The sequence below is a fragment of the Lygodium microphyllum genome, chromosome 29 (assembly GCF_053477565.2).
Source record: "Lygodium microphyllum isolate KBCC chromosome 29, Lygodium_microphyllum_v1.1.10, whole genome shotgun sequence".
NCBI classification, from domain to species: domain Eukaryota; kingdom Viridiplantae; phylum Streptophyta; class Polypodiopsida; order Schizaeales; family Lygodiaceae; genus Lygodium; species Lygodium microphyllum.
In genome coordinates this window covers 41182924-41210173 of record NC_141163.1, presented here as the reverse complement: position 1 = coordinate 41210173, position 27250 = coordinate 41182924, and the positions used below count along the sequence as shown (strand labels likewise).

The 27250-nt window shown below is 42.0% G+C and overlaps 2 protein-coding genes across 4 annotated transcripts in view; one reads left to right on the top strand and one right to left on the bottom strand.

The window, feature by feature from the left end:
• The window catches only part of FTSHI1 (FtsH extracellular protease family), an 81168-nt gene extending 54906 nt beyond the window's left edge, over window positions 1-26262 (bottom strand). For 2 of the 3 annotated variants that reach the window (XR_015689525.1, XM_087671848.1), the window contains exons 1-3: window positions 25902-26262; window positions 25035-25812; window positions 24869-24953 (exon numbers count right to left, since the gene is read on the bottom strand). Coding sequence is in view for 2 of the 3 variants with exons in the window: in XM_087671848.1 (XP_087527974.1) it covers window positions 24869-24953; window positions 25035-25812; window positions 25902-25986 (948 nt within the window). In the remaining variant the exon portion in view is untranslated. The remainder of the gene's footprint in view (window positions 1-24868; window positions 24954-25034; window positions 25813-25901) is intronic. The other variant, XM_087671847.1, reaches the window with a different exon arrangement.
• LOC148010546 (oxysterol-binding protein-related protein 1C-like) lies at window positions 1635-2816 on the top strand. Its single transcript, XM_087671030.1, has one exon. It carries the CDS (start codon window positions 1635-1637, stop codon window positions 2814-2816), a length of 1182 nt encoding a protein of 393 aa, XP_087527156.1.
• Window positions 26263-27250: the final 988 nt, after the last annotated feature.

The window sequence follows — 27250 nt, the reverse complement described above, 5'->3', positions numbered from 1 at the left end:
TCGGGCCTTGCACAAATGTGCCGGCAAAAGTAACGGTAAGTCTCCATCTTTGGTGCCGAACGCGTATGGGTATTGAGTAAGAAGAGGATGAATCCTCTCATCCAACACCACATCAAGCTAATAAAGCACATGTGGGGCAAGGAGAGGCTAGTGGGCGTAGTGGCGCTAGCTAAATTGGAGGTGCCAGTGGCCCATCAAAAAGAAGTGCATCTATATCCGTATCGGGTCGAAGTGCAAAAAGGACCCCGTTGCCATCTTCTAGTGGTGGTGGACAAAACGGCTCCTTGCATGGTGCAAGTGTCCATACAAGACTTCAAAGGCAGCCAATTGTGAAGTAAACTAGGGGACTCACACGCTTATTTATTCGGTGTGCTATCTGTTTCAATGTCGCCAATACACATCAATGGAAAAAGATAATCAGGGCAGTAAGTCGCATAAGTGTGAGTGGGAAGGCCCATCCGCAAATGCATTACGCACACGAGAGCTTCAAAAGGAGAAAGCATCCATGGAGGCTCAATTGGAGCCCTTGAAGGAGACATGGGTGAAATATGGATGCACAATATTATGCGATGGATGGTCAAATATGCGCCGAAGGAATGTTTACAATGTTTTGGTATCTTCATGTAAAGGCACCATGTTCATTAAGGCCATCGATGCCTCTACATCAGGTCTTACCGTCATAGGAGCTTTCATTTGGCAGCATATGCAACAAGTCATCATGGACGTAGGAGTCCAAAATGCGGTACAGGTAGTGACAGATAATGGAAGCAATTGTGTGTCTATCAAGCATATGCTTGAGGAGGAGTTTCCTAGCATAGTACGGACTCCATGTGCATCCCATTGCCTTGAATTACTTATTGAAGATGTTGGGCAAATATCTTAGATGGATGACATTTTCAAGACAGCAACAAGCACGATAAGATTTGTGAAGAAAAGGCCATCCGTCACAAGCATATTTCGAGCTACACACTTGAGCTATTGAAGCCCTCTAGCACTAGATTTGCTTATATGTTTTTTGTATTGGAGAGGTTGATACGAGTCCGTCCAAATTTGATACGGACCATTACATACCAGGAATGGCTCACTGTTGAGATATTTGTAATCACACCTACAGTGGCCTCTTTGTATGAGGCAGTTCTAGGATTAGGACATGTAGGCAAACTGAATCCCATATGCACAGAAAGAGAAACTGCTACCCATCCAACAACTATAAAGCATTGTACTTGACTACCACTTTTACACACATATGATCAATGCAATATCATGATGCTTTACCATTTCAATTAGTGTCTTGGTCACTGTCAATCTTATACACAAGATTGTGTTTATGAGTCCAAGTCTCAATCTTGGAACCTACTTCACTTGTGTAACGCGTCAAGTCGTATCTATGTCATCATGAGCTCAATCTTCCTCTTCGATCCACCATAGCCACTGCCATGCTCTAGATCCCTCGTGTTTTTCAACATGGTATCAGAACCCAGTCGAGCATGACTCAACTCGGCTTAGCTCTTCTCTGCTCTCTCTCTCTCTCTTTTATGCCAAACTTGCTATTGCCTCCGCAGCCCCTCTGCGCGATCAGCAACCTCCGTCTGCAAGAAAGGCATGTAACGGCAATGCAACACTATGCCAATTGAATGCATCCGCTCTGCTTCACTGCACATGTTCCATTTGAAGGAGAGGGATCTTCTGTACCTGCTGAAGGCCCACACAAGATGGCCATTGAATCGGACATAAGCAAACCTTCCAAGAACTTTGTGTCAAGCAAAAGCGTTCCTCTCACCTTCCCTGCGACGGCACATCACAGACATAGTGCTCCTTCCTTTAATGCACTGCAAGAGATAGGTCTTGATCACAATAATCACACGTCTCCAGTTTGCTCTATGAATGGGAAATTGAAAGGTACCACTCCTGAGGTATCGTTCAAGACAACGCAGTTTTCAGGTGAAATTGTAGACAGCAAGGAGAATAGGGTCGCAGAAAAGGATAACCGTACTACGTGCACTATTGGATCAAACATGGCTAGGATCTTGGACAAGTGGGTCAACTTTGAAAAAGGTTGGAGGCCACGATGGTTTGTATTGCAAGATGGAGTTCTATCTTATTACAAGGTGTACGGGCCTAACAAGATCACAATGAACCATGAAGAGCAAAAAGGCTGGCGAGTTGTTGGAGATGAATCTCAGAGGTTTCTAAAAAAGCGCAGAAATGACACTCGACAACAGAAAATATCAAGAGAACTTCATCTAAAGATATCTTCGATAAGGAAAAGCAAATCAAATGACAATAAGTTTTACATATTCACTGGCACAAAGACATTGCATTTGCGGACAGAGACCAGGGATGATCGTGCAATTTGGTTAGATTCTCTTCAAGCTGCCACGGGCATGTTTCCCAAGGCTCCACTAGCAAATAGTCTCCTGCTACCCTTTGAAGAGATAACCTTGTCAACAGATAAATTAAGATCCCGGCTTTTAGAAAAAGGTGTTAGGGATGATGTTGTGAAGGACTATGAAAATATCATGATGTCACAGTTTATGGTCCTACAAGACCAACTGAAAGCTTTGCAACAGAACCATGTCAGCCTAATTGACAGACTAAGAATCCTTGAGGCTAAGAAAGTGGAGCTGGAAACTACAATAGTTGATGAAGTCCAGCAGCCAAACAAAGAAGATACTAGAAGACTTGGGCATGAGAAGGATTGCGGGAAACATGGGGTTGTGAGCATTCAAGTCCCATCCACGTTTTCATTTGAAGAACTTGAAGACATGCTTGCTACCTTGGAGATAGTGCAAGAATTTGAAGTCTGTTGGGAATAAAGGCCCTCGTGCCTTTTAATGTGCTCGAGTGTGAACACATTCTTAGCACTTGTACTTACATATATATATATCTACCTAAAAACTTGAAGTGGTACACTCGTCATTGTACCCAAAAATCGTGCACACTCACTACTCTGCTCTCTCTCTTACTCTCTATCTCGCTGCAGCAACAACATTGATTGTCTCGATCTTCGTGCCTCCCGGTCACTACAAACTCCTATCAGAGCGGGCAAGAGACAACTCAGGTGTTGCAAAAGTCCCAGGTGGACTCAACGATCGACAGTCGACAGTTAACTAGTGCAAAAGCGAGTGCCGTTGAAGAACAGCCAAGGTAACTAGTAGGGAGCAGGCGAAGTAACTTGCAGCCGACAAATGTTCAGCGGGACAACTGACGGGACAATCGGGTGCAAGCGTAACAGGCCATGCGACTAGTCGGGGGTCCAACGTGGACCACAGCGGCAGCAGGCTTTGCTAACGGGCGACCACGCGACTGTCGACTAGCGGACAGGACGACTTCAACAGGCGAAGTGTCACGGGCCTGAATAGACATTGACCTGCCATCTTTCTCCTCTTTTTCAAAAATATTTGAGATTATTTTTACCTCCTCTCCTCCGAGTGTTCGCGCACGCAAGCACGGTGTGCAAATCTGTGTAGGTTTAGACCTAGAAACTTAGGGCTTTTCCCGGATTTGGGGACCTTAACGCAGAACTAGACAATCTAACTCAGAAATTTGGGGCTTTTCACATTTTAGTGAAATTCTTTCAATTTCACTGAAATTAGTGTACATTGGACTTGAGAAATTTGAGGATTGGTCCAGATTTGGTGTGAGCAAGTCACAACAGTAATATCTGTCTCAGAAATTGCAAGAATTTGTGACATTTTGTCTCCAACATTTGGGGTTTTTCATGTACATGCAAAATTGGGCTGACTTGAAAATTTTGGGGGTTTTGCTAAAATTACTCTATTTTGGCAAAATTGGCATGTTCTATGCATGACAGAGAAAATGCAGATGTGTGGTTGAAACTTTGAGCACAAAAATTTTGGGACTTTTGACTGTGCATGTCAAATTTATGCCCGTGGGTACATGTACAACAGAAATTGCAGCTAAAATTTGGGATTTCTCGTGTAATGTGATGTATATGCCCTTGGAACAGCTGTAATTAGTTGTGGAATGCTGTAGCACATGGTTTGGTGCTTCTGAAAATTTACTTACAGATCTGAAATTTCTGCTTCTACGTGGTCATTTATTGCTGGTTGGTACTTGTTTATACCTTAGTCACTTGTGTGACAGTTTGGGCCTGCATTTGCTGAATTTTTTGGTCACATTTGGGCTGAAAATCATGGCTAGCAGCAGTGACAGTAGTAATCTCATGCACATAAAGAAGCTTGATGGAGCACATAACTTTGCAGTTTGGCAAAAACAGTGCTATACTATCCTGTTGCAAAAGAAGCAGGCAAAGCCGATTAAGACCCAAGGGGCAAAGCCCACAGATATGGAACAGGACGATTGGGATGAGTTAAATGAGCTTGCACGCTCAACCATCGAGCTATCGATTTCTGATGCCTTGTTGTTCAACATTGAAGGTTTGGGTTCTGCATATGCTATATGGACTCCATTGGAAGAAGTGTATGCACAAAGGAGTGCCGTAAGTAAAGTGTATTGGCTGAAAAAGCTTATGGATTTGCGTATGAAAGAGGGTACATCAATGTCTACTCAGTTGAGTGAGTTTACTCCATTTTCAGCCAGCTAGTTGCCTTGAAGTTCTTGATTGATGAAGAATTTAAGGCTGCGTTCTTGCTTTGAACTCTTCTAGAGAGTTGGGATACATTCAAAACTGCTATGAGCAATTCCAATGCGATTCTTTTGTATGCCGATGTAGAGAGTGCTCTACTCATGGAAGAAATGAATCGGCATAACAATGCATCCAGTAAGTCTTCCAGTGCTTTGCATACTAGGGGCAGATCACAGCAGAAAGGCAAATCTAATAGCAAGGGACGCAGTAAATCACGTGGCAAGGATGTTGAATGCCATCATTGTGGAAAGAAAGGTCACTTGAAACATGACTGCTACAAATGGAAGAAAGAGAAAAGAAAGGGTAAGAAGACATATGATAGCAAGGAAGAGAAGAAAGAGGTTCAACCCAAGAAGAGCAGTGTCAAAATTAAAGAGGTGAATATAGTCACTCATGACAGTGACAGTGGGAATGACATACTCTTGGCCTCTTCACACTTTGGTGCACATACTCTACTTGCAGATACAGATGATGACATACATACCTAGATTCTTGATTCAGGTGCTTCCTTTCAAATCACCCCTCATCATGAGTGGTTCTCTGCCTATACAGGGGGTCGACATGGTGTTGTCCATCTTGGGGACAACTATGCATGTGACATTGCAGGTATTGGTACTGTACAGTTGCAGTTTCAGCATGGTTCTGTCTTCATACTTTAGTATGTACAGCATGTACCTCAGCTCAAGAAGAGCTTGATTAGCACAAGGCAACTAGATGATGATGGATTTCACACCACCTTTGGTGATGGGAAATGAAGAATCTATAAGGAATCTAGAGTGATTGCCAAAGGTTGTAAGAGTGATACCTTGTATCCTCTCCATGTATCTAGTGTGAGTGATCATGTTGTTGTCGTGACCGAGCAGCCAAATGTTTCTTTATGGCATGGCCAGTTGGGACACATGAGTCAAACTAGCATGAAAGTGCTTTCTCGTTTGGGTTACTTGCCTTGTCTTCGTTATGCTGATTTTGAGCATTGTGATCATTGTGTTTATAGTAAACATGCACAAATGTCTCATAAAAAGTCTCTTTCGCTGAAATCTTCTCCTCTAGATTTGGTACATTCAGATGTATGTCAAATGCCAGGATTATCTTTAGGGGGAAAGAAATATTTTGTCACCTTTGTTGATGATGCTACACGGAAGGTATGGGTTTATCATATTCATAGCAAGGATGAAGTGCTTGACAAATTTAAAAAATTATTGACATTGGTTGAAAATCAGACTGATAAGACACTTAAGTGTATTCACTCTGACAATGGTAGGGAATATGTGTCCAAGGCCTTTCAGGCATTTTGTGACAACAAAGGAATCAAGAGGGAGCTCACTATCCCTCATAATCCACCCCGAAATGGAGCTGCAGAGCGTATGAATAGGACCATACAGAATAAGGTTCGTACGATGTTGTCTCATGCTGCATTACCCCATGGTTTTTGGGCAGAGGCTATTATGACAGGCGTACACTTAATTAATCGGTCACCAAATAGGTCTTTTTGGGGGGGGGGAGTTCCCCAAGAAGCGTGGTTGGGCAAGCCACCTTCATATGCTCACCTAAAAGTGTTTGGCTACAAGGTTTTTGTGCACATTCGTAAAGAAAAACGCAACAAACTTGAACCAAAGTCCTGTAAATGCATTTTCCTAGGATATGGTGATGAGGGTGAAATGGGATATAGATTATGGGATCCCAAGAAAAGGAAAGTAGTACGCATCAATGATGTTATCTTCCGGGAAGATCGCATGCACAAACAGCTCGAAAGAATGGAGCAAGTCCATCGGGTTGTATTCTGAGAAGAAATACATGCCCGTTGTACATCAGCAAATACCTGCTGTAAATAAACATGTAAATGCAAAAAATAATGCTGAAAATGATCAGCCAGCTATTGTCCATGATAATGAGCCACTACATGTGCAGGAATAGCCAAGACAGCAAGCTGTTAATGCTGATTTGCAGGCTGGAATGCCAGGACAGCATGCTGAAAATTGAAATTTGTAGGAACAGCCAGCAAACAATGATCATTGGGTTAGGAGATCATCTAGGGCTACTAGACAACCTAACAAATTAATTCCTCGTGCAAACAATGTGGCTGATTATGTCATGTTGACAGACGTGGTGAACCGTCTTGCTTCAAGGAAGCAATGGACAGACAGGACAGCAAGAAATGATATAAAGCCATGTTGTCAGAGATGGAATCTCTTGAGAAAAATCGCACTTGGGACTTGGTGCAATTGCCTAAAGGGCAAAAAACACTTCCATGTAAATGGGTTTACAAGATGAAGGTAGCTTCTCGTTCCTCGCCAAAGTACAAAGCAAGATTGGTTGCGAAAGAGTACAACCAGGAACATGGAATTGACTTCAATGAGATATTCTCTCATGTAGTCAAGATGACTACATTGAGAACCATTTTGGGCTTGGTTGCAGCTGAAGATATGGAGCTCATACATATGGATATAAAGGCTGCGGTCTTACATGGTGACCTGCATGAAGACATATATATGCAGCAGCCTAAAAGGTTTGTTAAAAAAGGGAAAGAAAAGATGGTATGTAAACTCAAAAGGAGTTTGTATGGGCTAAAATAAGCACCAAAAGAATGGTATCATAAGGTTGATATATTCATGCGGTCTCAGGGTTTCCATAGAAGTCCAGTGGATCACTGCTTGTACACTAAGAAGGTAGTAGACGGCAACCTAATTATCTTGGTTCTGTATGTTGATGAGATGCTGATTACTGGCAAGGATACTCATGCTTTGGACTCACTAAAGCAAAGTCTTCATGGCAGCTTTAACATGAAGGATCTTGGTGATGCAAATCACATTCTTGGCATGCGAATACTCAGAGATAAATCAAAAGGATTACTCTATCTATCTCAGCAGGAGTATATCTCCAAGGTTTTGTAATGTTTCAATATGGAGGGGGGGCAAACAATTGGGATTCCATTGCCTCCATATGTGAAACTCAATGCACAGGAGAGCCCTATATCTGATGATGAGAAGGCTGAAATGGCGAAGATACCATATGCTTTAGCTGTTGGCAGTTTGATGTATGTTGTGGTTGCTACACGTCCTGACATTGCCTTTGCAGTGGGAGTGGTTAGCAAATACATGGCAAACCCTGGCAAAAAGCATTGGGAAGCAGTGAAAGGTATTATGAGAGATAACTCAAAGGCACAAAGGAGTTGTGCATCTGCTTTGGAAAGCTGAAGACATCTGTCGTTGGCTTTACACATGCAGACTATGCTGGTCATGCGGATTGCAGAAAGTCCACTTCTGGGTATGTGTCTACTTTCACAGGAGGAGCAATCTCTTGGATCTCCAGGCTACAAAAGTGTGTTACATTGTCTACTACAAAGGCAAAGTATGTGGCTGTCACTGAGGCATGCAAGGAGGCTTTATGGCTTTCACGTCTGGTGGGAGAGCTTGGCATTACAGAGTTACCTATTCTCCATTGTGACAGTCAGAGTGCTATCATATTAGCACGGAATCCTGGTCTTTCATGAGAAGACAGAGCACATGCAAATGAAGTACCACTTCATTAGAGATGTACTTAATAGCAAGAGCATTGAGCTTGTCAAAGTGCATACAGATGATAATTCTATAGACCTTCTCACGAAAGGTCTTCCAGCAATGCAGTTTGCTCATTGCCAACAGGTGATGGGAGTGGGATAGATATATGTATTTCAGCTTTGTACATACCTAGACTTAGCTAATTCTTTTCTCCTATTAAGGCACAATACCTTTAGGTAGGAGGTTGTTGGGAATAAAGGCCCTCATGCCTTTTAATGTGCTCGGGTGTGAACACACCCTTAGCACTTGTACTTACATATATATATCTATCTAAAAACCTAAAGTGGTACACTCGTCATTGTACCTCAAAATCGTGCACACTCACTACTCTACTCTCTCTCTCACTCTCTCTCACTACTACTAACGAACACTCACTGTCTCCATCTTCGTGCCTCCCAGTTACTACAAAGTCATTTCTGCTACCTCAAAGATAATAATATCTTTGCTTGAGGGGGACATGAACATGAAGATTGATGCAACTGTTGCAAGCAAAGAGGACCTAGAAGAAGAGAACCAAAAGATCAAAGCAGTGGACACTGAAGTTGCAAGCAAAGTGAAAAACAAGTGCAAGATCAAAAAGAGCAAGCTAGACTACATCAACAAGAAGACCTATAATAAATTGAAGATCTATGTGAAAAGAAATGCTGAAAACTGCAAGGGCTTGACGATCCTTGACCCAAGTTTTTACTGACTTTTTTAGCCTTGTATTACCTAGCCCAAAATGCTCCTGTCATAAGCTTGTAAACTCCTCATATAGCCTTGTACTACAACCTCTGTACACTTTGTAAGGCCCCTGTTACAACCTCTGGATGTCCACTATGTTTGTGGTACCCACACTTAGCCTTTTCTGCAACAGCCTCTAGTGTTTTGCCATGTTTATGGTGTGCCCACACTTTGTAGGTATTGCTCTCACTAAAGCCTCTACACACTTTGTACCTTTTGGTTGTGATTGAGGAGGGGTGTTGAGATATATGCAATCACACCTTTTGTGACCTCTTTTTATGAGGCAATTCTGGGCTTAGAACATGCAGGCAAATTGAATCTCATATGCACAGAAAGGGAAAATGCTACCCATCCAACAACTATAAAGCATTGTACTTGACTATCACTTTTACACACATATGATCAATGCAATATCATGATGCTTTACCATTTCAGTTAGTGTCTTGGTCATTGTCAGTCTTATACACAAGATTGTGTTTATGAGTCCAAGTCTCAATCTTGGAACCTAATTCACTTGTGTAACACGTCAAGTCGTATCTATGTCATCATGAGCTTAATCTTCCTCTTCGATCCACCATAGCCAATGCCATGCTCTAGATCCCGCGTGTTTTTTAACACTCACATAAGAGTGAGAAAGAGTCTCTTGTTTTTAGATGCAATACTTTAAATGAGAGTTGGTGGATTGAGGCAGAGGCATTGGTGAAAAGTCTCACTTCTATTTACATTGTATTGCGCATCACTGATATGGAGGGGAGTACTTTGGGGCTTCTATATGAGTATATGGATAAATTTTACGGAGCCTTGCTTTGCAACAACTTTTTACCCCAAGACAAGTAAGTTTTTATTTAACTTTTACACATGTAATTATTTGGTATTAACGACTCCTTGATGATTGATCATTATTCTAACTTATAAGTTTTTAACTTATTTTATCTATGATCCATCATCCTTTGCTCTAAAGGGTTGATGACATTCGTGCAGTGTGGAATACACAATGGGATTGGTTCCATAAAACAATCCATGCTGTCGCACATATATTGCATTCCCTTTGGTGCAGCAAGGAGCAGTACATTAGCGAGAAGTTAGAGGAAGGCTTCATGGAGTACATGAGGTACCTCACAAGGGATGATATAGATATGAGACTAGAGGATGATTTGCTAGCATTCCACAATCATTCTCTTCATTTTGGCCGACCCACAGCTAGATTTCGAGAGAGACAGCTCCAGCCTGTCTCTTAGTGGGAGAAATATAGCGATCGTGCTCCTACTTTGGTATGTGACTGGTGACTTTTATATTTTGAATCTTAATTATCTAATGCATTATGCAACCTAGGTAACATGTTCTATAATCTATTGTCCACTCAAATGTTGATTTTGTGGCTTGCATATTAACAATTGTCAATTACTTAACCTCAATCTTTTAAATTTGAATAGAAACGAATTGCCATTTGGGTCCTCTCACAAGATTGTAATTCAAGGCCTGTTGAGAGGAACTGAAGCACATGAGCCCTATTCCACACCAAAAAGAGAAACAAGCTCACAACTGCCCAGCTGGAGCGTCTAGTGTTTTTGCCATTGCAATCTCCAGCTTCTTAAGAGAACCGCTTTATCCCCTCAGCCTTTGCATTTTTACTAGCTCCTGTGTCTCATTTTCGAGCTACTATCTCCAGTGCTCCTCCCTCTCATCCTTAGCCTTCATTTCTTGTTTGAGATCCGCAATCTCCCTCTGCTGCATGGCTATCATTCTCGTTTTATCCAGCTGGAAGGCGGCCACTGATTCCTTCTCTGCTGCCAACTCAGCCACGGCTATCTTGCGTTCCTCCTTAGCTTTCTCCAATTGGGAGAGCAGCTCGGCGACATATTCGTCGTAATTAGCCGATGGTGTCATCATTGTTTGGATGGGCAAGGTTAACATTTTAACCTTGAGTCCTTGACACTTAACATTGCTAATTTGCTTGAAAGTTGGATTGTAAATTGAGATATGTATGAATATTGAACATGTTGAATCTTCTCTCATATGATATATCTCTGTCTCATTCACCTTTACAGGTGAATGTTGACAAGATTGATATAGAGAAGATGCGTAACATCCCACAAATACCATAGGAGCGGAATATCTACTCGATGCTCTATGAGGAGCTATCGGCACCGGTGCATGAGACTTGTGCACGAAGGAGGGTTAGAGTAAGGGCCACATGTGGTCGTGCATCACAGGCAAAGTCTAAGCCAAAGTCTGAGACTGAGGTTGAGGCTGAGGCTGCTTCATCAACTTCTCGATCAGGGTCCTCGGAGTCAGACAAGGAGATGGTGCACAGATCCTCAGAGTCCAAATGAGTCATAAGTCATGACTCGTGAGTCATGATATATAGGAGTTAGTTTAGCAGTGCAAAGTCCAGAGTCCAAACTACATTTGCTAGTTGTTCATTGATGTTGATACTTAAAGCCTCACTAGACTTTGGAGTTTTAACAAATTATTCACATGACGTAGTTACATATATCATTGTATCTTGATTTTACTTATTATGCATCTTGATTCTTGTTTCATTGTTCTTAATGTCCGTCTTCAATGTTCACTGCTCTTTAGATCATAAATTATTCACGAGTCATAAATTCTAATTCATTTTGTTGCCTTAAGTTTTGAAAATTCAATCTTAATTGTGTTAAGTTGTCTTAAGTTTCAACCATTGAGTCCTCAGTCTTGAGTCTTGACTCCTCAATCTTCAAAGTTCACTCGTGAGTCATGACATGACACGTGTAATGAATCATGATTTCAATCATATGACATAAAGACTCAAAGTTTTGTATGAAATTTGGGTACATGTTGTTGTAGGCATTGATATATTTACATACCCACATAATACTGTATTTATTTTAGAGTACAATCCGAAACGTCGTTTTCCCGTTTTCAAAATTTAGCTGAAACTCCGGTTTTTCCCGTTTCCGTTTCCCTCATTTTCGAAAGTCCCCCGTGCTATGCACCCAAGTACCCAAACGATAGTTCCCAGCCATCAATCACTTTAGGAGGCTGTGTTTGCAGCAGATTCAGGTTGTCTGCAAAGCAGGATACACCCTCTTTATCAGCCCTGTATCAGATACCTGCATTTTCTGTGTTTTCTTCACTCCTGAGCAGTGGCTTGTCTAGAGCCACTTACATGGAGAGAGCTTCATTATATATTCTTGTGTTTTCCTCTCTGGTTGGCTGCCTAGCAATGACCTTGATAGTGATCATCATCTCAAAGAGATTTCAACATATCCTTCATCTTTGACGACAATTCAAAATTGTGTTTCACTCCCTCTACTGCTCTCCTTCATCATCCAATGTCTACTCCAGCATTCCACTATCTAGAGGACCGCATGTTGCTCCCTCCATAGAGCATCCCTTTTCCTTGTCACCAACACCTCTACCCGAAGGATTGTGTTTCACTCCCTTCGTAGTGTAGATCCCTTCTAGGTGCTACCACTTGATCAGCCAAGATAGTGCAGTCATCTCTGAGCTCCACTCCAATGTATCAACATGATTCATTTAACATGACTCCGTGTCTATCATTCATAATTCTTCTTCTTCTTCAATGTTTCTGAGTTTCTTTGTCTCAATGTTTGGCATACACACTATGTTTCTCCCTGCAAACCTACCATCTATCAACATTGTATCAAAGCATACTGCTCTCTCTCCCGACATGCTATTAGAGTAGAGATGCTCCAAGAGACAACGATCCTCATGCTTAGTTTGTTAGAGATTGGCATTCCTTGGACAAGCAATTCCATTCATGAGCAGTTTGTTGCAATCACACGTAGCATTACAGTCCGCAAGTGTGCCATGTCAGCACGCAGAGTGCCACGTGGCAGCGCAGAGCTGACTGCCATGTCAGCAGGTCCAATCACACAGTACATTCGGCCGCATTAAATGCAGCCAACAGCTTTTTTTTTCTTTTTTTCGCAGGCTATTTATTGCTTGTCCTCAGCACACACTTTTACAGTTTCTGACCATACGTTTGCAAATTGCTAATCATGGAGACTGCCCTCGGGGTTCACAGAGTACGAGATCTTCAAGGTGGAGACATACGTAGACATACACTCTGCGCCTATGTACATATTTGTTTCCTTATACAGCATTCTTCATTGCAGATTTTCTGTGTTCCTCTCTCTCTCTCTCTCTCTCTCTCTCTCTCTCTCTCTCTCTCTCTCTCTCTCTGTGTCATATGCTTCTGCACTACTTCACTCTGACATAGTTGAGGTCAAGAAAGTTTCCGGGATCAGTGTTACTCTCAAAGTCCAGATCATTTAATCCCATAGCATCATACATAGTATTATCTCCTTCTCCCTCCCATTCTCCCTTTACACGCTTGACACACCATTGCTATGACTTCTCCAAAGACAAAAGGAAAAACCATAAGGTGCTCCTACTATGGCAAGGACAATCACTTCCCTACAAATTGTTGTTATCAATCTTTGCTCCCTACCCCACTACAATATATGCATCTAGCTCCTGACACTCCTTGCACTTCCTTACCATTCTAGGCAATAAAGATCGTTTTGCATCGGCTATCAAAGTTTTATGCTCAAGGCAATAAGATGCATATGACGTACACTAAGCCCTCACGAGCAAAAGAAGGTTCTAAGACCTCACGAAGTGATAATCCCTCCTAGAGACCAGTGCAATACATTATAGAGGTTCCCTAACCTACTTTAGTGTTCAATGGCTTCCACGGCCCGTAACTCTACAATCCACTCCACCAAGAGATAGAGGTTGTTGGTTACTGCCTTTCAGCAATCCACTCCATGGAGAGAAAGAGGTTATTCAACTCTCGCCTTTGCAGTCCACTCCACCAAGAGATGAAGGTTGTTGCTCCCCTGTGGTTCCACAAGAGCCGTGAGTTTTCAAATTCCCTCTCTTATCAGAGGGGAATTCAAAGGGGGCTTGAGAGGGGGATCTTATTTCTACGTTTTCAAAGGGTGTGACTACTTATCATGCAGTCCTTTGCTCACAGTCCTTTGCTCACCTTGGTGAAAAGCCTTTGCATTCTTCACGTTCCCTTGGATGGGGTGGTCAACATCAAGTTGCCATCTCACCTATTGATACCCAAGATCTACAAGTTCTACCTAGGTCAATTCCAAAGTCACTAAGTGCATTTTATTCCATTAATTCCTATTTTGGTTTCCATTTACAATACCAAAAAGCTTTATTTGTATCATTTATTAGTGTATGGACACCACTCGAGAGAACTAAAGTGCCACCCTATATAGTTCAATGATTCATGTACCTATAAATACTAAATAGAGCATGGGTATTCATCCATTCACTCCTCACTCTCCCATTCTTCAATCAGTCTCCATCTTCACTTAATTACCTTCACCTCTCTAACACCTAGTGGATGTTGAGATTAAAAATGCATTATAAACTGATTAGCTCTTTAAAACGGCCCCAAAACATATAAATTACCAATAGTTTCATTAAATGGTGCGTAGTTCCAGAGAGTTTGCGTCCCATATGCAAAACCCTAATTTGGGAGGATCCTTCTACATCTATAATAGACAAGCTGCCCACCTTTCAGCCCATCCCTTGTCTTGCAAATTTCAGCCATCGGCTCTCTCTCCATTGGATGTCCAACCCATTGCGATTGCTACCACATCATCGCCAACTCCTAACACTCTTATCCATTGTTGTCACCCTACTGTCCAAGCCTCTTCCCAAGTATCAAACAACTTGTGTTTACTACAATGAAAGCCCAATCAACACTATCTTAACCTTTCTTTTCTATCACCCAACTTCCTACGATCTCCAGTGACCAACTCCTATCATCTTCAAGCGGTTACATTGTTGTGTTCATCAGTTCCAATCGTCTAGATTGCTGCGTCTTGGTTTCCATCCTCCTACCCTTCCACTTTCAGCCTCACCTCAGCTCCAATTGGTGGCTACAACACTCTAGATCCATCTCTAGTGTGTGAAGCTATGCTAGGGTTTGTGTGGACAAAACACAAAATATGCGACCACGACAAAACACTAACTCGGATAGTAACGCAATAAAGCAAACCCTAATATCAAAATGCAAAACGCGAAACACCAATGCAAATAGAGAAGAAAGAGAACTCTGAAGTGAATGAATCAATGCTATAAATGAATGAGAGAATGTACAAAATGCTTAAGGGCAAAGTGTGGTGTCCTACGCGCAGTGAACATTCAACGTTCTGCAATGGCAATGGCAATGGCGGGGGGGGGGGGGGGGGGGGAGAGAGAGAGAGAGAGAGAGAGAGAGCAGCACTAGAGAGTGAGAGAGAGTGAGATGCACGATGTGTGGGTACGAAGAGTGTACCTCTTTTTTGTTGTTTTTGTGATAGTGATATGTAAAGTATTAAAGTACAAGTACTAAGGGTGTGTTCACACCTGAGCACATATAAAAGGCATGATGGCCCTTTATTCCCAACAACCTCCCACCTAAAGGCAACGTGCTTGAAGGTTGAGAAAAGAATCAGCAAAGTCTAAGTATGTAGAAGACAGGAATATGTATACTATCCGACTCCCATCATTTGTCGCCAATGAGTAAACCGCTCTGCTAGAAGTCCCATCGTGAGAAGATCTATAGGATTATCATCTATATACACCTTGAAAAGCTCAATGCTTTTGTTGTCAAGTACATCCCTGATAAAGTGATACTTCACTTGTATGTGCTTCGTCTTTGCATGAAAGATCGCATTCCGTACTAGCATGATAGCACTTTGACTATCACAGTGGAGGACAGGAGTCTGAGTAATGCCAACCTCTCCCACTAGAAATGAAAGCCATAAAGCCTCCTTGCATGCCTTAGACTGGTGGCAGTCATATACTCTGCCTCTGTAGTAGACAATGCAATACACTTTTGTAGCCTGGAGATCCAAGGAAAAACTCCCCCTGTGAAGATGAATGCATACCCTGAAGTAGACTTCCTGCAATCAAAATGACCAGCATAATCTACATTCGTAAATCCAACGACACATGCCTTTTGCCTTCCAAAGCAGATGCACAAATCCTTTGTGCCCTTATGATATCTCATGATACCTTCCACTACTTCCAAATGCTTTCTACCACAATGTGCCATGTACCTACTAACCACTCCCACTACAAATGCTATGTCACGACATGTAGCTACCCACAGCTGAAGCATATGGGATCTTGGCCATTTCAATAGCCTATTCATCATCAAATGTAGGACTATCCTCTACATTGAGTTTCACATTTGGAGGCAATGGTACACCAATTGCTTTTCCCCCTCAATATTGAAACACTACAAAATCTTGGATACATACTCCTGCTGTGACAAATAAAGAAGACCTTTCGATTTGTCCCTGAGTATACTCATTCCAAGAATATGATTTACTTCACTAAGATCCTTCATATCAAAGTTGCTATGTAGGTTCTACTTGAATGTGTCTAAATCATGAACATCCCTACCACCAATCAACATGTCATCCACATATAAAACCACTACAATAAGGCTGTCATCTACCACCTTCTTGGTGTACAAGCAGTGATCCACTTAGCTTCTCTTAAATCCTTGAGATTACATGAATGTATCAAACTTATGATACCATTCACACAGTGTCTGTTTCAGCCCATACAAGCTTTGGTTGAGTTTACATACCATCTTTTCTTGCCCCTTACCGACAAAACCTTCTGGCTATTGCATATATATGTCCTTATGCAAATCACCATGTAAGAAAGCAGTCTTTATATCCATCTATATGAGTTCCATCCTCACATGCAATCAAACCCAATATGGTTCGTAAAGTAGCCATTTTGACTACAAGAGAAAAGATCTTATCAAAGTCAATCCCATGTTCCTACTTGTACCCTTTGGCAACAAGTAGTGCTTTGTGCTTTGGTGAGAAACCAAAGGTGATCTTCATCTTGTAAACCCATTTGCATGGTAGGATTTTCTACCCCTTAGGCAAATGCACCGGATCCAAAGTACCATTTTTCTTTAGAGATTCCTTTTCTAACAGCATACATTTATGCCATTTCTTGTTGTCCTCTCTGTCCATTGCTTCCTTGAAGCATCACGGTTCACGACAATCTATCAACATGACATAATCAGCAACATAATTCGAACCAAGAACAAACCTATCTAGCTGTTTGGTATTTCTGATCAACCTACGGACCCAATGATCAGTGTTTGCTGCCTATTCAGCCTGCAAATCTGCATTAACAGCTTGTTGTTCAAAAGGTTCACCATACTATCCTACCTATTCAATATGTTCCAATGGCACATTTTCTTACTGAAACTGTCATGTATCATAGGCAACTTCTTTTGCTGATTAATTTCCGCATCATTTCCTGCATTTACAGGGACATTTACAACAAGTATTTGCTGTTGTACAATAGGCACTCTTTGCTGTCCTACAAGTATTTCTTCTCAAAACACAACCCTTGTCACTTTCTCTATCTTTTCGGGTTGCTTATGCATGCGATCTTCCCAACATAGTTGTCAAGTACGAAAGATATGATACAATACAGTACGATAAAATACGATACTAAATGGTATCTTAAGGTTTTATAAGGTACGGTACGATATTAGTATGGAAAAAAAATAACTTGACTATTTTGGACTAAAGATAATAGAATAGATGTTTCATATCTAAATAACAATGCTATTAGAGTATATAAGATGAATACTTAAGGGTAGAATGCCAAAACCTAATGTTACATGCGCAACATGTGCTATTGCTACCTACAACTTACAACTACATAGATGGGAGTGGATACTCATACATGAATGATCATACAAATAAGAGAAGTGTGGGCTTGAGAGAGAGAGAAAGAGAGATGAGAGGCTTGAGAGAAAAGGAGGATGTGAGAAGCTTGAGAGATAGAGAGAGAGGCTTGGGGACAAAAGAAATAAGAAAAAATAAATAAATAAATAAAGGAAAAAGAAAAAAAGAAAGTTGTAGCTTGAAGGAGAATGGCCAAAAGTGCCTATTTTTTTGTACTAAATTATACAAATACATACCGTACCGTATGGATTAGTCTATGCTGTTGAGAAACCATTTCTTCAGTTCATCTCCTTCAGTTAGGATTTCTCACTGACAGCCCCAAAAAGGGTTGGCGCCCTTATTCTGGGCACTTTATCAGTGGTGGGTGCCCACATCATTGGTGCGTCACTCTAGACTGTGCATGCCTATTTATAGGCCACCTCTTCACATATTCAGTACACTCACTATTCATTCTTCACCTCTCTCCTATCATCAAACACCCCTCCACTCTCTCTCCAACCTCTCCATTGCCCCCACACCCCTTACAGGATGACATCGTGGTTCATGGTTGGTGGCTTCTTCCTCATCATCTGCTGGAGTCATCTACACATCTTGGCAACAGCTCACACACCCTGGTGACCATCCCTATCTGCTGGCATCAATTTTTCTCTATCATCTTGGCATTCCTTGCTTGCATTTCGGCTTCTAGAGGCCTTCTCCCAGTCAGGCATCACTTCTCCACAGTTGGCATCTTCCACAACAAGCCCTACACCTTGTGTTTTGGGCCGCCGGTCATCTAGCATCATCATCCTCAGCTGGCGTCATCTTCCTCAAGCTCTGCACATGATCATCCTGATGGCTTCAGCTCACATTGGCGACCTCCTTCACAGCTGGTGTCATCATTTGAGGCTATTGGAGTTTGCGTTTGGCATCCTGGCCCCCACTTCCCTCATCTGGCATCTGCATTTTGCAGCCCAGTGAAACCGGCTATGACTCACATAAAGCAGTAGTTCCTTCAATTAACACCTGGTCTTTTCACACACACACAGACAAACAAAGACCTCACTTTCTCGCTCAACACCAGATTGGCTCCGAAGACCGGTGCCCCTCTCGGTATTTCTTTATCAATTAAAAGAAAGAAAATTACAAAAATGAAATGTTCCAAAATACATAACCTATGAACACTTGGTTTTCATCTTTTCTGAGTAAATCCCAACTGCATAAGGACAGCTCAGCATGACCAGATCAACATCCCTATTAGCAAAAGCATTTTCCGGAACCATAACTCAATGATTCATGTGCAGAATTGCAGTCTGCAGATCTCTGAATTCACTATTCTTATTGTCCAGCATGTCCAAAACAACATCCCTTTTAGGAAAGCATTTTCTGTAACCAAAATTCAATGATTCGTGTGCAAAATTACAATCTCCAAATCTTTGAATTCACTGTTCTTACTGTCCAACATGTCGAGAACAACATCCCTTTTAGCAAAGTATCATTCCAGCATTAAAACAGTCCCACAAAAAGCACTAAATCAGACCTGAAAAACCCTTCGATGGAATAACCCATCATGCAGAGCATTTCCTCTGAGAATAGAGAGAGAGTTAACCAGAGGGAGTAAGCTCTACCTCCGTACACAAGTCTGAGTCGAAGAAGTACTCTCTGTAGCTGATGAACTTATAGCAATCTGCCCTTAGCTCCTCCAAACTTCATTCTCAGATCTACCTCTTATGCCTATTACGTTTTTTTTAAATGCTCTCTCTCTCTCTTTTGGGAATTTGTGCCACATGGCATACATGTAACAATTTTCTCGTTTAAACCTTCTAGTCTAAAATTCTCCATGACCGGTGCAAAATTTGACCTCGACACAAACCAGAGAATTAATCCTCGTGCAAACACAAAGATAATGACACGAACAGATTCTAGGGTCCAAAAATAGTAATTCTCTAAATTTTAGGCATGGTGACTAATGTCAGATTTTGGTATAGACCAATTTATTGGCCACTAATGTCAATGGTGACATTAGAGACTACACATTAATGAATTAATTAATGTCGGTCTATGTTGAGAAACCCTTCACCTGCAGTTTGCGCTTTTTTGCATTTAGGGTTTGCAGCCCCAAAAAGGGGCGCCACCCTAGACTGCTGACTATGCCTATTTATAGGCCACTCTCTCACTCATTCTTTACGGCAGATTCATTCAATCCATCACCTCTTCTCTCCAGCTTCTCCACCGCCTTCACACCCCTTTAGGAGGACATTGTGGTTCGTGGTTCGTGGTTGTCTTCATCATCTTCCTTGTGCTACAGTACCCTTGTTCCCTTGTATCACTTTCACTCCATGATTCAGAACTTCATTATTTCATTCATTAGAGTTTCTTCTCTCTTCTCTTCTCTTCTCTATGTTTGTCGAGTTTACTTCGTGTTCCTCCCCGCAAACCCTATTGTCTCATTGTTACGTCTTCTTTTGACATGATATCAGAGCTGGATCTGCTCAAACAGCGGCAAAGATCCTCCACTCCAATGATGGCAAAGACCGGTGGCGGGTTTGGCATCCACTTCTCTTCTTCTTCCACTGCATCAAAATCTCGTTTTTGCGGGTTTCGGGTGTTTTCAGCTTGCTGCCCACACCCCTTTCGCAGAGGACACCGTAGTCTCAGCTGTCCCTTGCTATCATCTACAGTCTAGCGCCTGTTTCCAGCCTTCCACCCGTAGTTTGCAACTGTTTACAGCAAAGCGACTGATGCTGATCACTCTCCATTTTGAAAACAATCTTGTTTTTGCAAATTTCAGGTATTTCAGCTTGTTGCCCACACCCCGGATGCGGACATTGCGGTCCAAGCTGGCCATTGCTGTCTACAACAGTTTGGCGCTTGTTTCCAACCTACCACACACTGTTCGGAGCTTATTTCAGCATATTGACTACTGCTGTTGGTTTTTCTTGCGTTTTTCGTCCTTCTCTCTCCTACAACCTGCGTTTTTAGTCTTTCTCTCTCCTCACCTACGTTTTTCTAATGGTTGCAACCTCACTACTAGTCGCATCCTCCTCCCACTAGCAGCTTGCTTCCAACCCTTCCACTACCCTCCTAGCCCTTGAGACGAACATGGTGGTTCATGGTTTGTGGCTAACCTCTTCCTTCTTCAACAAGGCACACTGGTATCCATGGCTTCTTTACCAACAAATGACCAGACTACTAGGTGCTCCTACTGTGGCATCACTGAACCCACCACCAATGCTTGCCGACTTCAACCTTTGCTTCCCACGCCCTCAAAGTATATGCGTCTTCCACCAGGCACTCCTTGTGCCACCTCTCCTTTTTGGCCACAGAGATCGTTCTACATCGGCTATCAAAGTGCTATGCTCAAGACAATAAGATGTATCCGATGCACACTAAGTCCTTTCGAGCACATGGAGGATCGATTGGTGCTATGACCTCCTAGAGATCATCGCAATGCCAGCGGCAAACTTCACACCTATTTTCGGGTATAGTGGCTACCACGGCCCGCGGTTCTACAGTCTACTCCATTGAGAGACAGCAATTATTTGATACCGTCTCCTCATCAATCCGCTCCTTCGAGAGACAATGGTTGCTCGACTCCTTCCTCTTCTTCGGCTTCCCAGTCTGCTCCATTGAGAAGTAGCGATTGTTGCCCACTCGTTGCTCAATCTGAGCGCCACCCTTCACCCTCACCTACTCAAATTCGAGAGGCCACCTCTCTGGGAAAACTTCACCACCCCAGATACCTTTTTCAGCACAACTGGTGGCACTTCCTTCATCCTCACACATTTCGAAGTCTGTGATCCATGAGTTTTTGGATTCCCTATCTACCTCAGAGGGGGATTCAAAGGGCAAAGGGGAATAATCTTTCTTTGCCCTCTGAGGGGGCATCTATATCTATTGCAACTTCAAAGGGGACTCCTATTCCTTCAATTTCAAAGGGGATCCCCACCCCCCGCTCAATCCTTCACACACCTTGGCGAAGGCCTTTTACCTTCTTCTTCTACCCTTGGATGGGGCGGCTTCCTTCCAACGGTCATCTCACCTATTGATACCCAGGATTTTGAGGATCTACCTAGATCGGGTCCTTGGAGGTTAAACCGCAACTTGGTAACGAGGCCTTCGTATTCCTTCTTGCATGGATGCACGGAGCTAGTGGCTTCTCTCCCGAGGTTGGGTTTTAGGTTCTCCAGTTCAATCCGACTACTATTCTTTACTACAGGTTACCTTTCAGATGGAAATCTTGGATCTTAGGGATCCTCTACATCTTCCTCCCCCTCTCCATTTCACGAGGGACATTGTCCAAGTGGCACCTGCTGCATAAGCATTCTTCAACATGTAGGATTCCATCTCCACCTGACTCTTCTCTTCTTCCCCTTTTTGGGCTTGAAAGGGAGCGTTGAGAAACCCTTCACCCACAATTTGCGTTTTTTTGCGTTTCTACGTTTTGCGTTCAGGGTTTGCAGCCCCAAAAGGGACACCACCCTAGACTGACTGCGCCTATTTATAGGCCACTCTCTCACTCATTCTTTACGACCAATTCATTCAGTCCGTCACCTCTTCTCTCCAGCCTCTCCACCACCCTCACACCCCTTGTGCTATCTTCCTTGTGGTTCGTGGTTCGTGGCTATCTTCATCATCTTCCTTGTGCTATGGCACCCCTGTTCCCTTGTATCACTTTCACTCCATAATTCAGAACTTCATCATTCCATTCATTAGAGTTTCTTCTCTCTTCCTTGTGCTATGGCACCCTTGTTCCCTTGTATCACTTTCACTCCATGATTCAAAACTTCATCATTCCATTCATTAGAGTTTCTTTTCTCTTCTCTTCTCTTCTCCATGTTTGCCGTTCTCCCGCAAACCCTACTATCTTGCTGGTACGTCATCTTTTGACAGTCTAAGGGGCACTCAACCCATCCCTATTTCGCAAATTGTTGGCAACCTATCTCTACTGTTCACACCTTGTCTTCCAAAGGACATCTCAATTCGAGTTGCTGCCTACAACCACGCTCTGCTTCCAACCCCATTATCAACCATAATGCGTCAATTCCCTACAGTCCAAGCCTACATTTACGACTGGCATTTGTTGTTCAGCCTTCAAGCAATAGATCCCAACCATCTCCTACTACTTGGCGACTACAGACAACTGCATTTTGCTATCACATCACCATTCAACCTGCATTTTGCTATTCCACTGTGCTTACTTCTCCTTCCACCATCCAACAATGAGAGGGTGTTGTCTTCTACTCTTGGTGTCTACAAGATTTTGATACTTTAGAGACATTATGATTATACTTTGTAGCATTATCCGTATCAACCATCATGCGTCAATTTGCTCCTGTCCAGGCTTGCATTTACAATTGGCGTTTGTTGTTCAATCTTTAGACGACAAATCCCAACCATCTCCTACTGCTTGGCGACTACAAACAACTACGTTTTATTGCCACCCCACCATCAAGCTTACATTTGTTGTTCCACTTTGCTTCCTTCTTCTTCCACCATTCGACGGGAAGAAGGGACAGTCTTCTACTCTTGGTGTCTACTAGATTTTGATTACTTCAAAGACATTATTTTAATACTTTGTCTCTTTATCCATATCATCAAGATGATCACGACTGTAAATTGGCACTTACGACAAGTGAACAATTCCCCTACAAGAGCACTATCCAAGAGGCACAGTTACTAGCATGAGCATGACATCTTACATTGCCCTTTGCATTACCCCATGCATTGGCATTCTATTCTTGTAAATACGCACCTATATGCATTTACCTCTTCTCAGTCAGAGAGTGATTAGGTCTCAATCCACCATATCCGCAGTAGCTCCCATGGCAATCTCCCAAAGCAATCTTCTTTCTTACATTACCATATATCCCCCATAGCTTCCTTCTTCATCAACAACCATAGCTGATGGATAGCTTTTCTGTTTTGTGATGCATTAGGTCTAACCCATTCTTTTTATTTTCCCCTAGGGACACAAATTACTCAATAGAATAAAAACTATGATTTAAAACACTCAACCCACCGACTCAATAGGATGAAAACTATGATTTGAAACACTCAACCCACCCATACCCAAAAAAGAAATCAGTTAATTAATTATCAAAGTTCAATCACCGATGTGGTTCCATTTGCCTTTATATGTCTGAATAAGCTCCTAAACAGCCTTCATGCCACAAATCCCAGCCATCTCCTCTTGCCTTGGTGACTGAAAACAACTACATTTTGCTACCACATCCCATCCAACTTGCATTTGTTATTCCACTGTGCTTACTTCTCCTTTCGCCATCCGAGAATGAGAGGGGATAGTCTTCTACTCTTGGTGTCTACATGATTTTAATTTTTTATTATTTCAAAGACATTATTTTTGTACTTTGTATCATTATCCATATCAATCATCCCAAGTTGCTATTGTCCAAACCTACGTTTACAATTGATGTTTGTTGTTCAACCTTCAAATAACAAATCCCAACCATCTCCTACTACCTAGTGATTGTAGCCAACTACATTTTGCTGCCACATCACCATCTAGCCTACATTTGCTATTCCACTATGTTTACTTCTCCTTCCACCATCCAATGATGAGTGAGAGTGGTCTTCTAATTGAAAGATAAAGCCCAAGTGGAAATACACAAGTGGAAGCAAGAGCAAAACAAGAGCTATGGTAGATGGAGCAAAAGAGCAAGAGAGAGAGACCCCATATGTGAAAACTCCAACAATCATAAAGTGTGACTAGCATTTTCTTATTTAATAGTCACTAAAAGAATAAAGAATAAAATAACAATGATGGGCGCCAGCCAACTGCAATGTACAAGTGTGCAATCACGGTGTGTGAAGTAAATACAAGGCAACATAGGCACGGACACCTTTACCCCCAACAACCTCCCACTTAAAGACGAATGTGCCTCAAGTGAGGAGAGAACAAGAAAAAAGTGACACAGTACAAATATACATAAAGTACAACAAGATGAGGAATAGATCTCATCTCATCCTATACCCATCATCTTCCTAAGGAAGGCCAAACATTCAGCTAAGAGACTTCTAATGAGCAGATCTACAAACAAACATTCAAGCCGAATGCTTCTGAAATATGCAACTTCTAATGTATCATTTAATCATTTAAGAAATGTAGTAAGAAAACCAGAAATATAATAAAATAGAAAACCAGAAATATAAGAAAATGCAGCAACATTGCAAAAAAAGAGGTTGCCATCATGTTGCCATAACCTCCATCTAAACACTCCACAAACAAAACACACCGTATATTGCGCCTCAATCTCCACTTGTGGTCCTGAATACCCTTTGAGAGCAATTTGTGCTTCATGATCTGTCAGATGCAGAGCCCTGCAAAGCTTAAGAATGTTAATCACTTAACTTTTAAGATGAAACAATTGCTGGGACAAGTATAAATTGTCAGGATGGTACCATTTTGTCCTGTGAAAATCCTGGTCCCCTGGAATATTTTTGAGTTCAACAATGAAATCATTATATATATATTTCTTTGCAATTAGAACTCCCCTTGAGGTTAGCAACTTGACTTGGTTTGCTTTTACAGCCTTCAAAAACTCCTCAAGTGTCATTTTTGGCAATGTCATCACACTTTTGTGAAAAGAGTCTAGTTCAGACAACTGCTCATTGAAGGCCTCCTCTGGGACATACAGTTCACCTTTGTATTCTCGCAGCAGATCTGCCAAGTAAACTGGCTTTGCTGGCTTGGTAAAATGCTGTTCATTGTCCGGGGTCTTAGGCTCTTCTATGTGGTCCAACTGCTCCTCTGGTGCTTGTACCTTGTCTCTTGCCACCTCAGTTTTCTTGTGGAAATCTAGAGCAAGTGCTATCTTTTGCCATAGAGGAGCTTTTGAAAGCTCTTTTTCCCTTAAGGTGTACAGTTTACCACCAATCAGATACTTTGATTCCACCTGACTAGGCTGCTCGCTCAATATCCGGGCTGCGAAATCAGGACCACCTTCGTCCTCTTCCAATAACATTTGGACAGACTTGTCGCCCGACAAGCCTTCTCTCCTACTTGATATATCATTATCTGAACCGCGTGCACTCCGTGCCCTAACTAACAAGCTATACGAGGACTGACACCTTGCACTGCGAAAAAACAAATGAGATAATGGATCGAAAGGCCTGGATACTTTTAAACTTGAGCATAATCTTGCAGCAAAATCCGGTTTGGGGAAGATGAAGCATTTCCCTGCATCGGAGCCAGTGGCATTGCAATCAAACTGTGTCTGAGGCTTCAAATAAGAGATAAAGCATCAAAAAATCTAGCTCAACGCATACCTTCGGTTCCAATTTGACGATGAGAGATGCCCGATGCACTGGTGTAATAAATGATGCCCTTCAAGCTGTGGCCAGAGAGAGCCATGGCTGAGTCTTAGTGGTCTTTTGGCAGAGGCATGGTGAATTGCTGCTGCAGAGTTGAGCAATTTCAGAGCGAGAAGCCAATCCTTGTAATGTATAGAAAGACCATTCGATAGGGAGTTACTGCAGCGTCGAGCAATTTCAGAGCGAGAAACCAATCCTTGTATTGTTTGTGCAGAGATACTTCTCTGCTTGTGTTCTGCTCGATAGGTCCTATTGAGAATGAGACCCGCATCAATCCGCTTACGTCCTTTTGGAAATTCTTAATACTTAACACCGTGTGACTTGGGTCATATGGTTTATGGCCTCTTCTTAACACATTTTAAAGAGTTAGGGTAAAGGGGCCAATAAAGTAGCACCCTTTGAAAGGAAAACACAACCCACCCCAATTGAGTGACAGCTTTACAAGAAAGATATGGTTTTTTCAGTCACTTAACAATATAATATGAATTTTTTTAAATTACAAATGAGCTTAACTTAAATCTAACAATTGAGCCATGTAAACTTTTTTATATTTTAGATTTTGTAAAACCCTAAAGTAATGCATCCTCGAGTGTCACTCTATTGGCCCCTCACTATCCATCTTTTATAAACCTTTCATTTGTAACTAAGGCCACTTGATAAAAATATCAAAATGTCCTATTATTTTTTCTTTGAGCTCTATATAATATAAATAGTTCGACCATTAAAAAATATTTATGCAACTCACTTGGAAGAAAAAAATTATAATGGAAGATTGTTAGATGACAATCTATTGGCCCCTTTACCCTACCCCTAGAGCGGCAACTCAATCGATAAGGACACTATGTTCCAATTACATGTAAGCCGATCACTAACGCGAGTGTGTGAGTTTGATGAGGTCTTAAGTTCAAGCCCTAGGGGAACTATGCTCCAACAGCATGTAGGGCAATCGCGACAACATGAGTGTGTGAGTTTGATGAGACTTAAGTTCGAGCCCTAAGGACAGCTCAAGGCTTGCCTACTCGTATGGGGCATTATGTGGGACCTCCAATCATGTGAAAACGCATTTCAACAAAAAAAAATGTTGGGTAGGGTTGTGTCATGTGTTACAAGTCCAAATCGTGCTTCAAAGGCTTTTATAAGATATAACATCTACATGTGTGCTTGACATTCGAGTAAAGATCACTTAGGCTTGGTTCTCTGAGTAAACTGCCTTACCAATTTAGTTTGTACATGACTCTCTTAATCATCTTCACATGTCTCATAGAAGAGGAGTTTAGAGTCTTTACTACATAAAGAGTGTCTAA